At 44.8% G+C, this 16,984-nt stretch overlaps 1 protein-coding gene across 1 annotated transcript in view; it reads left to right on the top strand.

Annotated features, from left to right (window-relative positions):
- npas3 (neuronal PAS domain protein 3) overlaps positions 1-16,984 on the top strand; it is a gene marked incomplete at both ends in the record, with an annotated part of 1,009,388 nt that overhangs the window by 365,880 nt on the left and 626,524 nt on the right. The window contains one exon of the mRNA XM_083634138.1: positions 7,592-7,836. Coding sequence (XP_083490264.1) covers positions 7,592-7,836 — 245 coding nt within the window. The remainder of the gene's footprint in view (positions 1-7,591; positions 7,837-16,984) is intronic.

The following is a 16,984-nucleotide window of genomic DNA, read 5'->3' as shown; positions in this document are numbered from 1 at the left end:
CTTCTTTCTCTCTTTCTAAAAAAAAAAAAAAAAAAAAAAAAAAATACTAACCTAAACTAAACTTGTACCACTGTTCCCTCAGAAGTTGTAGTTGTCATAGACTGTGCTGCATAGTTGATTGCTCTATTGCTGACAAAAATGTGTTCTTGTAAGTCGCTTCGGATAAAAGTGTCTGCCAAATGACGTAATGTAATGTGTATAGTGCGTGTTCCTTTCTCCCTCCCAGATGTTGCACATCATGTGTATAGTGCGTGTTCCTTTCTCCCTCCCAGATGTTGCACATCATGGCCCCTATTCTCCCACAGGCCTTCGGCGCTAAAACGGGCCTTCGGCGCTAAAAAACATGCCTTGCGCCTGCCTCGGGAAGATATCAACAGGGCTTTAGGCTGGTAAATGCGCTTTACGCTGAATGGGCGTGGCGCACTCCCTGAATGAGCGAGAATGGGCGTTTCGGCCTTAAATATCGGCCTAATGATATCTTCCAAACTGGCGTAAATTTAGCGATTTGCGCTTTCGAAAACCAGGCCTATTCAGTGCGCTGGTTGTGCGGAGCGTGTGATAGCAAATTATTGATCGAGTGTTTATTGATTGATTGCTTATGAACTATGGTCCTTCTAAGATGTATTTTGAGAACTATGTTCTTCATCATTGCAGAATATTGCTGTACAGGGAGAACATGTATCTTGTTTTGGGTGAATAGACGTGGAGTGTTATGTCTTGTGAACATCAGATTAACTATTGACGTCATGGAAATATACTGAGTTGGAGAGAGGTTGAATGAAGTGGAAAAGTACTGCCCTCCAGGGTGGGGGGGCGGGTATCATAGTTTCAGTATATGATGTGTTGTAAACGATGATTCGGGGCTCCTGCCTGACAACGTGGTCGGGGAGACCTCTGTGCACAGATGTTATTGTAGAATAAAACCTCCTAAAAACACTTAAAACGGATATCTCATTATTGATGGATCAGCAGGGCATTTCAGCAATTTTTCCATTACACTTGGGGGCTCGTCCGGGATCTCACGTGTGGAATGCGGACCTCTGGCATGTCGACTGGTGATAACCTCCTGCCAGAGTGGGACCTGAAACCTCGCTTAATTCTAAGAGAGCAGGGGTCGACATGCGGAGGGATGTAGCCCAGCGCTGTGATCTACGGAACCTGGTGAGGCAAATACACACTGAATGCAATGTTGATTGATCAATTTTATGTCAAATTGAGTAGCTGTCAAATTTAGAATAATGTTATACAATTGGTTTTAAAACATAGACAATTGTAACTACTGCTAAAAGCTACAGGTCTGGGGGATGTGTGTGCGTGTAAAACGGATGTAACTTCTGCCTGGGCAAACTTTTGCCTTTGAGGGGAGTGCGATGTATCCTGGGGATGCTCGCGTGAGATAATATTAGATAAAACTCACTATTGCCGTAGTGTAAAACGGATGTAACTTCTGCCTGGGCAATCTTTTGCCTTTGAGGGGAGTGCGATGTGTCCTGGGGATGCTCGCGTGAGATAATATTAGATAAAACTCACTATTGCCGTACGGATATACTCACTGCCTAGAGGGTGAGGCGTTGCTGATATGAGTGGACGCTGGAGGAGGGAGTGGGAGACGGCGCCCAAAACGATTTAGTGGGGGTGCCGCCTCTGACTCCAACTCCCAGAATCCACAGCACCAGCCAGCAGGATGCATTGGAAGGGTTTTTCTCTTGAGGAGATAAAGCCCAAAGTGGTTTGCTCCAGGAGTTTAATCTAACTAATGTGCTCTGTAGGTTGTGTAAATTTGTGTGTATTAAGCAGGGTTGGGGGTAATTAATCAAACTGTGTTCTTAAACAAAAATGAATATAAACATATTCTAAATTGCTAAGTAGGGCTTAATTTGAATGTAACCTGCAACAAGTTAAAGGCTTCAGTCCTCGATTGGACAAACAGGAGCCCATCTACCAAATATGACAAAAGTGTGGAAGTGAGTCGCTAAACTAAACTGTTTAGAATAGTAGTAAGCTATTCTGGACTACTTAGGAGCACAAAAAATGAATATATAAAAACATATTTCAAACTGCATTGTGAAAGATTGGAGGACTCAAGTGGAAAAAGGTTGAGATAAGACTGATGAGTGGATGAAGAAAATCCACTCACACAGGATAACACCCTTTTGAGAAGAAGAAAAGTGGAAAGTTGAAAATGTTGCACTGATGTATACTATGCTTAGCGTTATTGTAAGTGTCTAAAATAAAAGGCCATCTCCCTCTGACACATTTTGCTTATGCTATGAAATCCTGGGTAATCATGTTTGATTTGATATTTAGCATCCCCAAGAGTTTAATTTGAGCAAGCGATACATTGTAATACAAGTATGTATTAAGTAAGTAAGTAAGTAACTTACTTAAAGTCCCTGGAAACCAAAATCCACAAAAACGTTATAACTATGTTATTTAGGGTCTTATGTTAGTAATTGTGTGCCTCCGAAATTATTATACATTACTTTCAACCCAAAGCCTTAAAATCGACACTTTTCTACAAGCTTCTACAAGGTACTTCCTCATTGAAGAGAGTGGGAGACAGACACTCAGCGAGCGCTGTGGGGGCAAAGAACGGACAGAGATATCTTCCTCTCAGAGCCGCGGAGCAACGCGCGAACACACACACACACACACACACACACACACACTCACCCAATCTCTCTTAAATTCTCTCTCTCTCCTTCTCTCCCTCTCTCTCCGAGAGAGAGAGCATGACGGTGCATAATTTTACGCTTAAAAGGCGTGGTTGTAATGCTTTAGGCTGCGTGTAGCGCCAACACCAAGATATCAAGTGCACTGGTCCACGCCCACTGATCAGCGCTGCGCCAGGCGCTCGGCCTAGTTTCTACGCCGATGCAAAGATAGGGGCCCATGTGTATAGTGCGTGTTCCTTTCTCCCTCCCACATGTTGCACATCATGTGTATAGTGCGTGTTCCTTTCTCCCTCCCACATGTTGCACATCATGTGTAGGGCTGGGTTAAAAAAATCGATTCTCCGATTTTTAATAATTTTTTATTTTCATCCTTTGATATCGATTCATATGTCCAGAGATCGATTTTTTTTATTCCAATATTTTTTTTTTTTTTTTTTTATAAACATAGGCTATAATATTATAGGCTGTGTGTGGTAGTTGAAACATAGTTTCAAGTTGACGTTTATTTATGTTTGTAGTTGAAACAAAAACATAAATACTGTAGGCTACATAAATGGAAATGTTTGATCATTAATATCTACTTTTAGAAATGATATAGGCTGAAATCAAATCACTGTGCATAATTGTGAACGTGTCTTTATTGACAGATGAAAAGGCTGTTATTTACCCTTTGTCACCACCTGGTGAGTAAATATATGTGTAACTAAAACCATTAAAATTGACAACCGGTCGTGCAAAAAAGGTTGGGAACCCCTGTGTTACATAACTGGACAGTCATGTAATTCAGGTTACAGCTCAAAAACCATGTTTTAGTATCACTAACCAAATCGATATTGAAATTAATCGAATCGGAATCGAAATCGAATCGAATCAGGATTAATCAATTCGGAACCTTGTGAATCCGAATCGAATCGATTCTTGAAATTTTAACCAATACCCAGCCCTAATCATGTGTATAGTGCGTGTTCCTTTCTCCCTCCCACATGTTGCACATCATGTGTATAGTGCGTGTTCCTTTCTCCCTCCCACATGTTGCACATCATGTGTGTATAGTAGGGGTGCTCTAAAAAAAAAATCGATTCTCAAAAGGATCGCGATTCTTCTTCGCGATTCCTGGATCGATTCCAAACTCCCAAGAATCGATTCTTCAATGTCTAATTTATAATGCTGTGGATGTCTTTTTGAGCTGCACATGAAGGCATCACTGCACCGCGGAACCAATGGTGTCCTTTGAAAAAAGCACGTGATCTACTCGTCATAGGAAGAGTGGAAGGGCTCTCGGCTCAGATGGGCTTGGCTCAGAGCCACAAGCCAACCTTAACCTCGCGTCACCAGGCTCTTCTCGGCGAGAAAGAGCCTGGCTCCCGCCCACAATTGATTTTGTCACCCTACTGGTTCCGGCCTAGAGCCCGCCCTAGACCGGATGGCAGCGTTTCTAGCTCGTCACCTTTCACGTTAACTTGACAGATTGACCCAAGTATCAGAACGGCAAACAACAAAACAAAAGATGGACGTACCGAAGTTCTTTTAGAAACATTGCGGATTCACAATCTCACATCTTTTAAGCCAATACAGAAGCTTTGCATCAGACAATTAATCGAGGGAAGAGACATCAAGCTAACAGTAACACAGATGTTTTTTGGCGCACTGCCTTCCGGTGTTCATTCTGGTTCCGTGGTTTACGCCCCATGACAAAAAGCGGGGTGGAAGGTGCCCAGACTAAGCCAACCTAGCTGGCTGCTATGAACGGTCACATAAACAGATGGAAATAAAATGTCAGACGATGGTTTTGTACACGGGAGACAGAGCTACAGTTGCAGCAGACAATAGTGCTAGCTAGCGTTAGCTGGCTGGCATGAATGAGATGGCTAGTTGCATTTTACTGTCGATGGCTAGCGGTAGCGATGTTAGCATTAACGTCAACGTTACAGCGTATATATATATGACAACAGTCGTGAAAGCGGCTAGCCGCTCGCAATCTTCAAAAAGTCCGTTGACTATCTGGCTATCGTTATGCGTGCTGTCTGGTAGACCATTTATAATTTAGCAGCTATCTGAATATGCGGCTATGGTTTCAACTATCTGTGCTTCCTTTATCAGACTACAGCTAACGTTAGCTGCTCAACAACATCCAGTGTGTCTAACGTTAGTAGTCAGGTGCAGGTGTTTATTCAGAACACTGTCAGTGTCTGCCCACTGTCATCAACCTGCCTTACGATGTTACACTGTGGGATATGTCCACCACATCGATATGATAATATAATAAAATAAACTATTTGTATAGCACCTTTCTTAACAAGGTTACAGTGCTCATACACTAGAATAAGCACACAAAAGACCAAATGTATAATAAGGCAAAACAATTATAAACGAGCACAGAATAATTAAAAAGAAATGTAAAATCACACATTAGAGATGAGAGAACTCCTTTATCTTCCTTCACCTTTCCTGGCTCTCCTTTGTGGTTCTGTGGGTAAAGCATGGCACTAATAATGCCAGTGTGAGCAGTTTGGATTCCCTCTGGGGCAGTCAGTAGTTGAGTATTTGCACTTTTACTTGGAATTTGTGTACTGCTACGGTGCCACCACCTCTTGGACATAAGATGTGTAGTTATACTCGGGTTAGTGTCTCCCCCCCAAAGTCTATAAATCCCTCCCAAAGTCTACAGATCCCCCCAAAGTCTACAAATCCCCCCTATCTGAAGAACATAAGGGCGATTTCCCGCCTAGTTTGCAAAATACATTTTAGGCCCTGAATGTAATACTTCAGAAGTTGAATTTGAAGTTCAGCATGAATAAATTTGACATTTTTTGTCTTAGATTTGCCTTTGTGTGTTATTGCAATATAAAACTACATAATTGAGAATCAATTCTAGATTCTGGAATCAAAAATCGCTGGAATCGATTCTGGAACGGATCGTGACCCCAATAATCGGGATCGGATCGGATCGTGGCTTAGTAGGATCGGAGCACCTCTAGTGTATAAAGTGCGTGTTCCTTTCTCCCTCCCACATGCTGCACATCATGGGCCCTATTCTCCCACAAGCCTTCGGCGCTAAAACGGGCCTTAAGCGCAAAAAAACGTGCCTTGCGCCTGTTTTGGGACGATATCAATATGGCTTTACGCTGCCAAATGCGCTTTAGGCCGAATGGGCGTGGCGCAGTCCCAGAATGGGCCAAAGTGGGCGTGTCGGCCTTAAATACCGGCGTACTGCTATCTTCGCACCTGCCGTAAATTTAGCGCTTTGCGCCTTTGAAAACCAGGCCTATTCAGTGCGCCAGTGCACTTGTGCCTCTCCCCTGTCACCCTTCTCTGTCTCTCTCTGAAACCAGGCCTATTCAGTGCGCCAGTGCTCTTCTGCCTCTGAGTCACCCTTCTCTCTCTCTCTCTGACTCCCTCGCTCAAACAGACACAACACATAGCAGCACCCAGCTTCCCATAGGAAATAGCAGTTGTAAGTTTACTGCCTGTGAATGTCCACTCCCAGCATGCAATTGGGTCCTCCATTTCGCTACTAAATAGCAACCAAATGAGCCGAAATAGATATAAAAGGTAGATCTAAAATAATAATAATAAGACAACCTGCAATTGTAGAACATTTCAATATTGGACCAAATAAAACATCGAAATGAAACACCACCCTATGTAAAACATATATGTCCTCTTGAGCCTATATATACCCCTTGTGGGTTTAACGTGATTTAGATAAGTGACAGCGGAACGCGCTTCTGTGATGTGCTATAGGTACTGTGATGTCCGCTCCAATAACTTGGCCCTACTTGACATTTAGTTTTACAATAAAAACACATTTATGCAATGACTTTACATAATGTAGGGTATATTTATGTGCATCATTCTACCTGCAGCAGGGGAGAGAAAACGATATCTTTCTGGACAAACTTTCACCAATCTAATAGGCTATATTTTTCTAGCTGATGCGTTTAGTACATTATTTTCACTTTGATCTTGCTATAGTGTAGCGTATTTACATGCTTGCAGTATTGAAACTGCAGTTAGATTGGTTTGAGAAGCATAATAATATGGAATAATAGCCTATAATGCAGACAGACAGACTGGATGAAGGGAGGGGGGGGGGGCAGAGCGTTTGGCTTTCGTCTGGTTTTGCGGGATCACTGGAATTGGAGCTAAAAAGGCAAGCGTGCGATTCGTTTATTGCAGTTATCCAATGAGCATGACGGTGCATAATTTTACGCTTAAAAGGCGTGGTTGTAATGGTTGAGGCTGCGTCTAGCGCCAGCACGACGATATCAAGTGCGCTGGTCCACGCCCACTGATTTGAGCTGCGCCAGCCGCTCGGCCTAGAAACAGCGCCGATGCAACGATAGGGACCCATGTGTATAGTGCGTGTTCCTCTCTGCCTCCCACATGTTGCACATCATGTGTATAGTGCGTGTTCCTCTCTGCCTCCCACATGTTGCACATCATGTGTATAGCGTGTGTTCCTTTCTCCCTCCCACATGTTGCACATCATGTGTATAGTGCGTGTTCCTTTCTCCCTCCCACATGTTGCACATCATGTGTATAGTGCGTGTTCCTCTCTGCCTCCCACATGTTGCACATCATGTGTATAGCGTGTGTTCCTTTCTCCCTCCCACATGTTGCACATCATGTGTATAGTGCGTGTTCCTTTCTCCCTCCCACATGTTGCACATCATGTGTATAGTGCGTGTTCCTTTCTCCCTCCCACATGTTGCACATCATGTGTATAACGTGTGTTCCCTGTCCTCTCTGCCTCCCACATGCTGCACATCATGTGTATAACTTGTGTTCCTCTGCTCTCTGCCTCCCACATGTTGCACATCATGTGTATAACGTGTGTTTCCTGTCCTCTCTGCCTCTCACATGTTGCACATCATGTGTATAGCGTGTGATCCTCTCCTCTCTGCCTCTCACAGGCTGCAGGCTCTGAGGAAGGAGAAGTCTCGTGACGCAGCGCGGTCACGGCGGGGGAAGGAGAACTTTGAGTTTTACGAGCTGGCCAAGATGCTGCCGCTCCCGGGCGCCATCACCTCCCAGCTGGACAAGGCCTCCATCATCCGCCTCACCATCAGCTACCTGAAGATGAGGGACTTCGCCAACCAGGGAGACCCCCCCTGGAACCTCCGCATCGAGGGACCCCCGCCAAACACCTCCGTCAAAGGTAGGATGAACCGGGGAAGGGTTCGGGAAGGGTGATTTCAGCCAGTGTCTTTCTCTAAGTCATTGTGTCATACCAGAAAATTACACTTTAGGATTGTGCCACAGCAGAAGCAGTTTTGGTGCTATAAGAACCCGTGTAGACATGGAGCCATGCTCAAAGGGTTCTACAAAAGACCTGTTTGTGTGATACCGATAGGCATTCTATGGCACCGTATGAATGGCAACTACACAGTATATGATCTCTTCTTTTAATGACATATAGTTGACTCTTCCAAATTGTTGCATAAAATCCACTTTTCTGTCTTTGAAAAAACGAAAATGTAGGTGCAATACCATTTCGGAAGTGTGGGGGGCATTAGTGAGTATCCAGTGAGTAATGATGAATGATTTTTGGTTTTTCAAAGACAGAAAAGTGGATTTTATGCAACAGTTTGGAAGAGTCAACAATATGTCATTAAAAGAAGAGGATGTTGCGCATCGGATAGCGTCTTCACTTCACGTTTTTGGCTCAGGTAAGGGTTGGCTTTTATACCTAGACGTGAGAGCGGCACGATTGTTTGATATTGTTTGATGGGAAATGCGTTGACGTTCGCCGGGCGCTAATGCTCAGTATGAGCGAGAAGCGCCCGGCTAGCGGGGTAACGGTGCACCTTACTTTTTAATTTAGGTGCACCAGCACATAATTTAGGTGCACCCAGATTTTTCACCACGCCTTTTGGCACCGCAATAATACATTTTAAGCGTTACCTTCTTTGTCATTTTGTATACATATTGGCAAATTATTAAATGATACGCTCAAAGATGTTCATGTCAATAAATGTCTGTTAAAGTCACTATCACCAACTGAGTTAACACAGTGGGGATTGAGCCTATGGCCCATTGATGGAAGCCTTTGCATTTTAAGTATTGCAGCATTTATCAACTGGGTGTCTGTGATTATCACCTTACATTATTCTCCTAAGTTGAAAAAGTTAGGAGCACATTTAAGGACACAATGATGAATCTCTGATACATTAATGCAAATTGGGGGTGGGCACAAGCGCATGCCTGTTATAATTGTACTGGGCATAGGCATGCCACATGCCAAAGCAGGCGTTTCAGCGCTAAAATGTGGGTAGATGGCATTATCCTATCGTCAGCAGCGCGCAATTACTTTGCGCTAAGAGCTTTGAAAAGGACCTCTTATACGCTAAAACACTTGCTGCGCTTGATCGCGCACCATAATCTCCACGCTGGGCAGCGCAGAACGTCATTACGCACGGACGTGCCACCCCAGGACATCAAATTCTGCTGCTAAAATTGGGTAACCAGCAGATTATTCGGTGAGGCAATCAACTATAATTCACTGAGAAACTTTTATCACATGCAAGGAGGGGTTATGGTAAATGAATTGAGAAAACTGGTACCAATAGGCTATTCACCTTCACCTGCTATAACCCGGAGGGTGGTTGGCATCACAGCCGATCTGGCAGCTCAGTGTTTCACGAGTTTTAATTGAGGCCACTGTAAATCCTCCAATATTTTCTTTTGTCTCCGCCGTTTACCCGCTGCAAACACGTTTCTATTGTCCCACGGTCACCCCAGTCAACAAAATAACCCGAATTGCATCAAAACACAGATGTTTTTAACATGATGTGATGGTGTCGTTATGAGATAGGGATAATATATACAGTCAATAGGCCTACACTTATCCAAATTACGCATGAGGATAATTACAGCATGCCTCACGCAAACTGTACTGCAAGACGGAAATCTGGTTTGATTGATGCAATGCCCAGGCATTGCCAGGCCACACCTGTGAATAATTCTGGTGGTTAACACCGCCCAAATCCCGTTTGCGCCGTGCATAAATGATTTGGCACGCCTCTAATCTGCGCTTGTGCCCGTTGTTATGATAAATTATGCTGCCCCGCAAGTATTGCATCCTCATGATATTTTGGGGCTGTTTTAACTTAAAAACAAGGACATCACGTCTACCCAAACAATTATATAATTTTTAAACAGTTATGTTTCTGTATAAATCATTACAATTATGCTGCCGTGAGGTGGGGATGCTTTTTTTTTGCTGCCAGACGCCCGGGGCGGGGGTGCAAAACTCAGCATAAGACCTGGACAAATGCGCAAGGCGGACTGTTATCTTGCCTGCGTTAAGGCACACGCAAACAGGTGGGCAAGCGTAAATAGGGGATATCGCCTGTACGAAGATAGGGCCCATTGTTTTTTGTTGCGTTTTCTGCCAAATACGAACCCATGTATGGAACAATGGTCAAAAGGTTCTATTACATACCATTTTCTGCGATACCAAACCCTCTTAGAAAAGTATTATGGCACCAAGCTAAAATAGTTTCACATGGAAACTTGGGTTCTATGAAGAAAGATACAACTTGATAACTCATAATTTTTGGTTCTGTGCAGTACGTGGAAATTGGAAATGATAAGAACCCTTGCTTTGTATGGAACTATGCTCAAAACATTCTACAATGTTTTACAACATTCTACATCACTCGAAATTAGCATTATTACACATGTTAAGACTCCTGCTAGGTTCTTTATCTGATTTGAGTTTTACAAAATAGGGTTGTTTGAGTCTGTAGTCTCACTTGCCAGACTGTCTCTGTTTTGCGCTGCACCAGCGCAGCAGAGTCTCACGCCTCTTACTCTCACTCTGGTGGTAGCACGAAAAAAGGTTCTGTTATCTTTACAACCCTCCACCGAAAGTTCCAAGCAGGCCTGCTTTATTACACAATCCAAATCTCTGTCAAAACTTTCCATTTTAAAATGTAAAAAAAAAAAAAAAAAAAAAAATCACCATGTAGGTTGCTAGCTAGCTAGCTAGCGTTGTTGTTTCACGGTGGGGGAGGCATTTGAGAGAAACACGCAGGGAGCGGGAAGGGATTTCCCTTCGCTCCAACTGAAATATACCTGACTGTAATCACATACATCCAAAACATCAGTATTCGACGAACTTGTCTGTTCCAGTCTTAATGTAATGAGCAGAGTGAAGCGTGCGTCACCTCAGACTCTCATTTAGCCTCCGCTTTCTGCTCTTGACATCACAACGCTCCATCCATTCACTTCAGACTCCAATCAACCAATCAACATCAACTCAATCTGACCAATCTCAACATGAGACAGGCAGGCGGCTCGAAACGCCACAACGCCGCCTGGCCCTTTAAACTGCGATCAAACAACACACATCCACACAGATCCACACACGTACAGACATAAAAAAAAAAAAAAACTCTCGTAACGGGACAAGCCCCGTCTTTTATTGTCACACGAACACCACAACACATGCATGCGGCCACAACACACTCATGCTGACGGTGGCCGGTGAAAAGTGTCCTCTGCATTTAACCCATCCAGGCATGTCCTTTCCTCCGGGGGGCAGGCCAGGAGCAGTGGTCGCTTTCTCGTACAGCGCCCGGGGACCAACTTCGGGTGTTGTCGTCACTGGTCGGATGACGATGACGATCTGATCTTCTGCAGACATGCGCACACACACACACACACACACACAGACACACACACACACGCGCGCGCGCGCGCGCACACACACACACACACACACACACCACAGCTAGCTTCTGCACTAAGTGATTTTCTGTGAAGGGAACATTATGCTTTGATGAATCTGTGCTGGAGAAGTGGAGTGTACACAGCACTTGTGAATCTAAGTGCAGTTTGCCTTTGAAATGGGCCCTATGTGCGCCTGCCGCACTTACAGCCCACAGACAGAGGAGCGCTCGCTTTGGGCTACTAGCAACGAGCCAAAGATGAAAGCAAATTGACGGAAATGTCTGTTAGCGTGTGTGTGTGTGTGAGAGAGAGAGAGAGAGAGAGAGAGAGAGAACGTGCTTGTGTAGGCATAATATACAAGCACAATATTGTAGTACAGATGTGTGTGTGTGTGCGTGCGTGCGTGTGTGACGCGTGCATCTTCTTGTGTGTGTGTTTTTGTGAATGTGTTGCGTGTACAGTAAATATGCATTTCTGTACATGTGAGTGTGTTTGTTTGTATGTGTGTGTCTGCGTACGTGCGTGCACCACACACAAAACAGATGGCATCATTGTCGTCACCCCTTTGAAGAGACACATGCATTTTAATGAGCAGAAATGTATACACCGAATTAGCACGCGCGCGCGCGTGTGTGTGTGTGTGTGTGCGTGCGCGCGTGTGTGTGTGTGCTGATATCCTGTAACACGGCTCTACATCTTGTCAGAAACAATCACACCAAGTCACAATTGACATGCAGGTATGGCAATTACAAAAGCGTCCTCTGCCCTTCATCATGTTAATTTGAAAAAGTCACACACACACACACACACACACACACACACACACACACACACACACACACACACACACACACACACACACACACAGAATAAGGTGGGGTATAGTAGCTCTGTCTGGAGGATTCGTCCTCTCCTATTGACTGACTGTAATGAATGGTCTCCTCCAAAACTGTGTGTGTGTCTGTGTGCGTGCATGCGTGCGTGTGTGTCACGTGTGTGTGTGTGTGTGTGCCTACAGCACAAAGTTATTGATTTTGACCTTTGTGTAGCTGTTCTGCATTGGTACAGGTAATGAAGATGGTGTGTGTGTGTGTGTGTGTGTGCGTGTGTGTGTCTGCGCCTGCGTGCGTGTGTATGCGTGTTCTCCCTTCTCCCCGACTGTTCTCATTCACTGTTCATACTTAGTATAGTATAAGTAAAATTACAGTAGTACAGTATAAGTCTTATAGTGTACTACTGTAATTTGTATATAACCCACGTAATGTATGAAGGTGCAGTAACCAACAGGGTGCAACATAGGCGCTAGGGGTTGCATAGACTAGTCGACCAGTCAACGTGTGGACATTGTGACGGTCGCATTGCTATGTCACGTTGTTTAGGAAGTATCCAGGGTAAATGACTTTCCGCTGATAAGCTTGCGTCACTGCGCGTCACATAGCTACATTTTAACAAACGTGGAGAAAGTCTTGAGAATTGATTGACTCCAAAATGAGCAATCAGCACGATAGACAGCACTGAGTGCCCAATGCTCATGTCTGTGATTTGTGTGTGCGATTTTTCTTTTTTTGCGCAGCCCGAGCCCAACCCCGTCCGACCAATTAACATCAATTGTCTGCCCGAACCTGGCCCTAGCCTGTCGGGCTCGGGCTGAAATTTGACATCTCTATTAGAACTTTAATGACGGGCGGAAGTTTCGGTGTCAGTGTGTAAACATGAGTGACACAACATGAGGTCCTATTTATTTTAAAGCGTGCGACAATTTCGGACGGAAAATATGGACTTGGTGTGCAAAAGCCACAAGTCATTGGTTTAGAGTGAATCCTAACTCCCTCCTCCCATTTAGAGCTATTGGGGAATGGAGAGGCATTCGCGCGTGTTAGTGAACTGTGAATCACAGTCACATTTTCGAGTTATGATTGGAAGCTTTTACATGGATGTAAAGTTTTGGGCTGTGTTTAGCGGGGATTGGCTGAGACCTGAGAGGCAGCCCAGATGAGCTGTCAATCATCATTACACCCTGGGGGGTGGCAGCTGATTGAGAGGAGAGAGGGAGCTCATTGACGCCAGGTGTGCCGCTGAGAGAGGACTGTGTTTGAATAACATTTTCCATATGGACTCAGCTGTCAGCCCAAATCAAACGTGTGTTTCAGTTGAATGTTGCGTGCTGCGTGAGATGTGTGCTTAAGCCCCTGGACGACGTTGCCAAATTTATAGTATGCATATGCGACCGTAACACTACCACAAATCGACGCCTACCGGGAGATGTAGACTATAGTCACTTGTGGCCCATTTCCACCGCTGGTCTTGGCGTGTCTCCGCCCCGGCTCGACTGGGACTGCCCGGGTTGAGTCGTGCTACTTCTAGTACCACCTCTGTCGAGGTTCCAGCGCTTTGCACCCGGCCGGTACATACGTGACGTGAAGACACTGCAGACGACTGATTGGTCAGGCAGAATCATGTTTACTGTGTCTCTGGATACTGTCAATGCTGGATACCAGTTTAGTGGCACTTACCTTCTCTTCTGTTATTTCCAGCAGTCTTTTGTCTTGCTGCCTTCAGATCTGGTGAAATAAAATCGATCTCCTTGCTCAGCCTTAAAGGAGAATTTCGTTTTTTTTTAACCTGGACCCCTCTCCTCACATTAATTATGATCTAACGACTCACGCAGTGATCTCCGCAGTGTTTTTGTCCGTCCTAGGCGTTGTTGTGATCGAAATAGTGTGCAAGCCAGTCCTAGAATGTAGCTCCGTGGGGGCCAAGTGGCAGCGTGTTTTCCTCCATCTAAATAGACAGTTTTATTCCCGTTTTCGACGCATATCGTCATAAACTGTTCCCTAAGGAACGATCACACTGCAATTCTCCCCCGGGCTCTTTTCACTGGTGGTTGCAGGCATCCCATTTTTGCCTGTCGGGTCAGTGAGACACAACTCTCCTCAGGAAAGTCTCACTGACCCGACAGGCGGAAATGGGAGGCCTGGAATTCCTGGCATGCCTGTAACAACTAACGCTCGGCGCTCTTTACCGCTGTAAAGAGCCCGGGGGACAATAGCAGTCTGCTGGTTCTTTAGGGATCCGAAAATGGGAATAAAACTGTCTATTTAGATCGAGGAAAACACGCTGCCACTTGGCCCCCACAGAGCTACATTCTAGGACTGGCTTGCACACTATTTCGATCACAACAACGCCTAGGACGGACAAAAACGCTGCGGAGATCACTGGGTGAGTCGTCAGATCATAATTAATGTGAGGAGAGGGCTGCAGGTAAAAAAAAAACGAAATTCTCCTTTAACATGACAGTGGTTTTCAATTGTTTTGAGAGAGAAAAGTCCGCGGCTCGGGAACCCTTTGTAGTTGTCTGTCATGGCTACGCCTCCGCTAGGCCGGAGCCGCGGATTTTCCTGGTGACTGGCCGGGCTGCTGGCTTCTCTTCTCCCTGTAGCGTAATCCCCGTCCTCCACTATGCGGTGTGGTCCACAGCACAGGCATGTGAATAACAACAAAGAAATATCCAATCTCCTAGCCAATGGTCTCATTTGCTCATAGAGCCATATGAAATCTGTTTTAATTTTTTCCCAAATTACATTAAATTTTTTCCCAAATTATATTTTTTCCGTTTAAAATTTTCAGAATTCTGTGTTTTGCTTTTTACGCTCATTTTACCATCAGAAATAGTGGGGATGAATAAATGTCCACAATTTAATAAGATACAACAATCAATTTACACAACAATGCACTATTTTTAACAAGTGCTTCAAGTCAGAAATACAGTAGATGACTGTACAAAACATTCTATTCAAATTATTTAGATTTCTTTTGTTTAAGCTTCTTATTGTGTGCTTCAAGTAAAGAAAAGACAACTGTGAACAGAAAATGCTTCAAATGTTATTTTATTTTTAAAGTTATAACGGTCCATATAATGGTCCAACTCTGGACACTGAAATAATAACGTGTGTGCAGGCCGGACATGTTACACTGAATAACGTGTGTAGGCCGGACATGTTACACTGGATAACGTGTGTGCAGGCCGGATATGTTACACTGAAATAAGGTGTGTGTGCAGGCCGGACACGTTACACTGAAATAAGGTGTGTGTGCAGGCCGGACACGTTACACTGAAATAAGGTGTGTGTGTAGGCTGGACATGTTACACTGAATAACATGTGTGCAGGCCAGACACGTTACACTGGATAACGTGTGTGCAGGCCAGACACGTTACACTGAATAACATGTGTGCAGGCCGGACATGTTACACTGAATAACGTATGTGCAGGCCGGATATGTTACACTGAAATAAGGTGTGTGTGCAGGCCGGACACGTTACACTGAAATAAGGTGTGTGTGCAGGCCGGACACGTTACACTGAAATAAGGTGTGTGTGTAGGCTGGACATGTTACACTGAATAACATGTGTGCAGGCCAGACATGTTACACTGGATAACGTGTGTGCAGGCCAGACACGTTACACTGAATAACATGTGTGCAGGCCGGACATTAGATTAGATTAGATTCTTTAATGACCACACAGCCAGGCTGGTGGAATTTGTTTTCAGTACAGTTCATACGTAAGCAATGTCCAACATCATGATACATACATACATAAAACACAATAACAGTACACAATACAGTTATAGCAGCAGTGATATGGGGGTTGTTATATATGTTACACTGTTACACAATGTTACACTGAATAACGTATGTGCAGGCCGGACATGTTACACTGGATAACGTGTGTGTGCAGGCCGGACACGTTACACTGAAATAAGGTGTGTGTGCAGGCCGGACACGTTACACTGAAATAAGGTGTGTGTGCAGGCCAGACATGTTACACTGGATAACGTGTGTGTGCAGGCCGGACACGTTACACTGAAATAAGGTGTGTGTGCAGGCCGGACATGTTACACTGAATAACGTGTGTGCAGGCCGGACACGTTACACTGAAATAAGGTGTGTGTGCAGGCCGGACACGTTACACTGAAATAAGGTGTGTGTGCAGGCCGGACACGTTACACTGAAATAAGGTGTGTGTGCAGGCCGGACATGTTACACTGAATAACGTGTGTGCAGGCCGGACACGTTACACTGACATAACATGTGTGTGCAGGCCAGACACGTTACACTGACATAACATGTGTGTGCAGGCCAGACACGTTACACTGACATAACATGTGTGTGCAGGCCAGACACGTTACACTGACATAACATGTGTGTGCAGGCCAGACACGTTACACTGACATAAGGTGTGTGTGCAGGCCAGACACGTTACACTGACATAACATGTGTGTGCAGGCCAGACACGTTACACTGACATAAGGTGTGTGTGCAGGCCAGACACGTTACACTGAAATAAGGTGTGTGTGCAGGCCAGACACGTTACACTGAAATAAGGTGTGTGTGCAGGCCAGACACGTTACACTGAAATAAGGTGTGTGTGCAGGCGCACATGTTACACTGGATAACGTGTGTGCAGGCCGGACACGTTACACTGAAATAAGGTGTGTGTGCAGGCCAGACACGTTACACTGAAATAAGGTGTGTGTGCAGGCCAGACACGTTACACTGAAATAAGGTGTGTGTGCAGGCCAGACACGTTACACTGAAATAAGGTGTGTGCAGGCCAGACATGTTACACT

This window comes from Poromitra crassiceps, assembly GCF_964638095.1.
Source record: "Poromitra crassiceps genome assembly, chromosome: 3".
Classification (NCBI taxonomy): domain Eukaryota; kingdom Metazoa; phylum Chordata; class Actinopteri; order Beryciformes; family Melamphaidae; genus Poromitra; species Poromitra crassiceps.
Note: the sequence above shows the minus strand (reverse complement) of the source record. Positions and strands in the feature narration are given on the sequence as shown.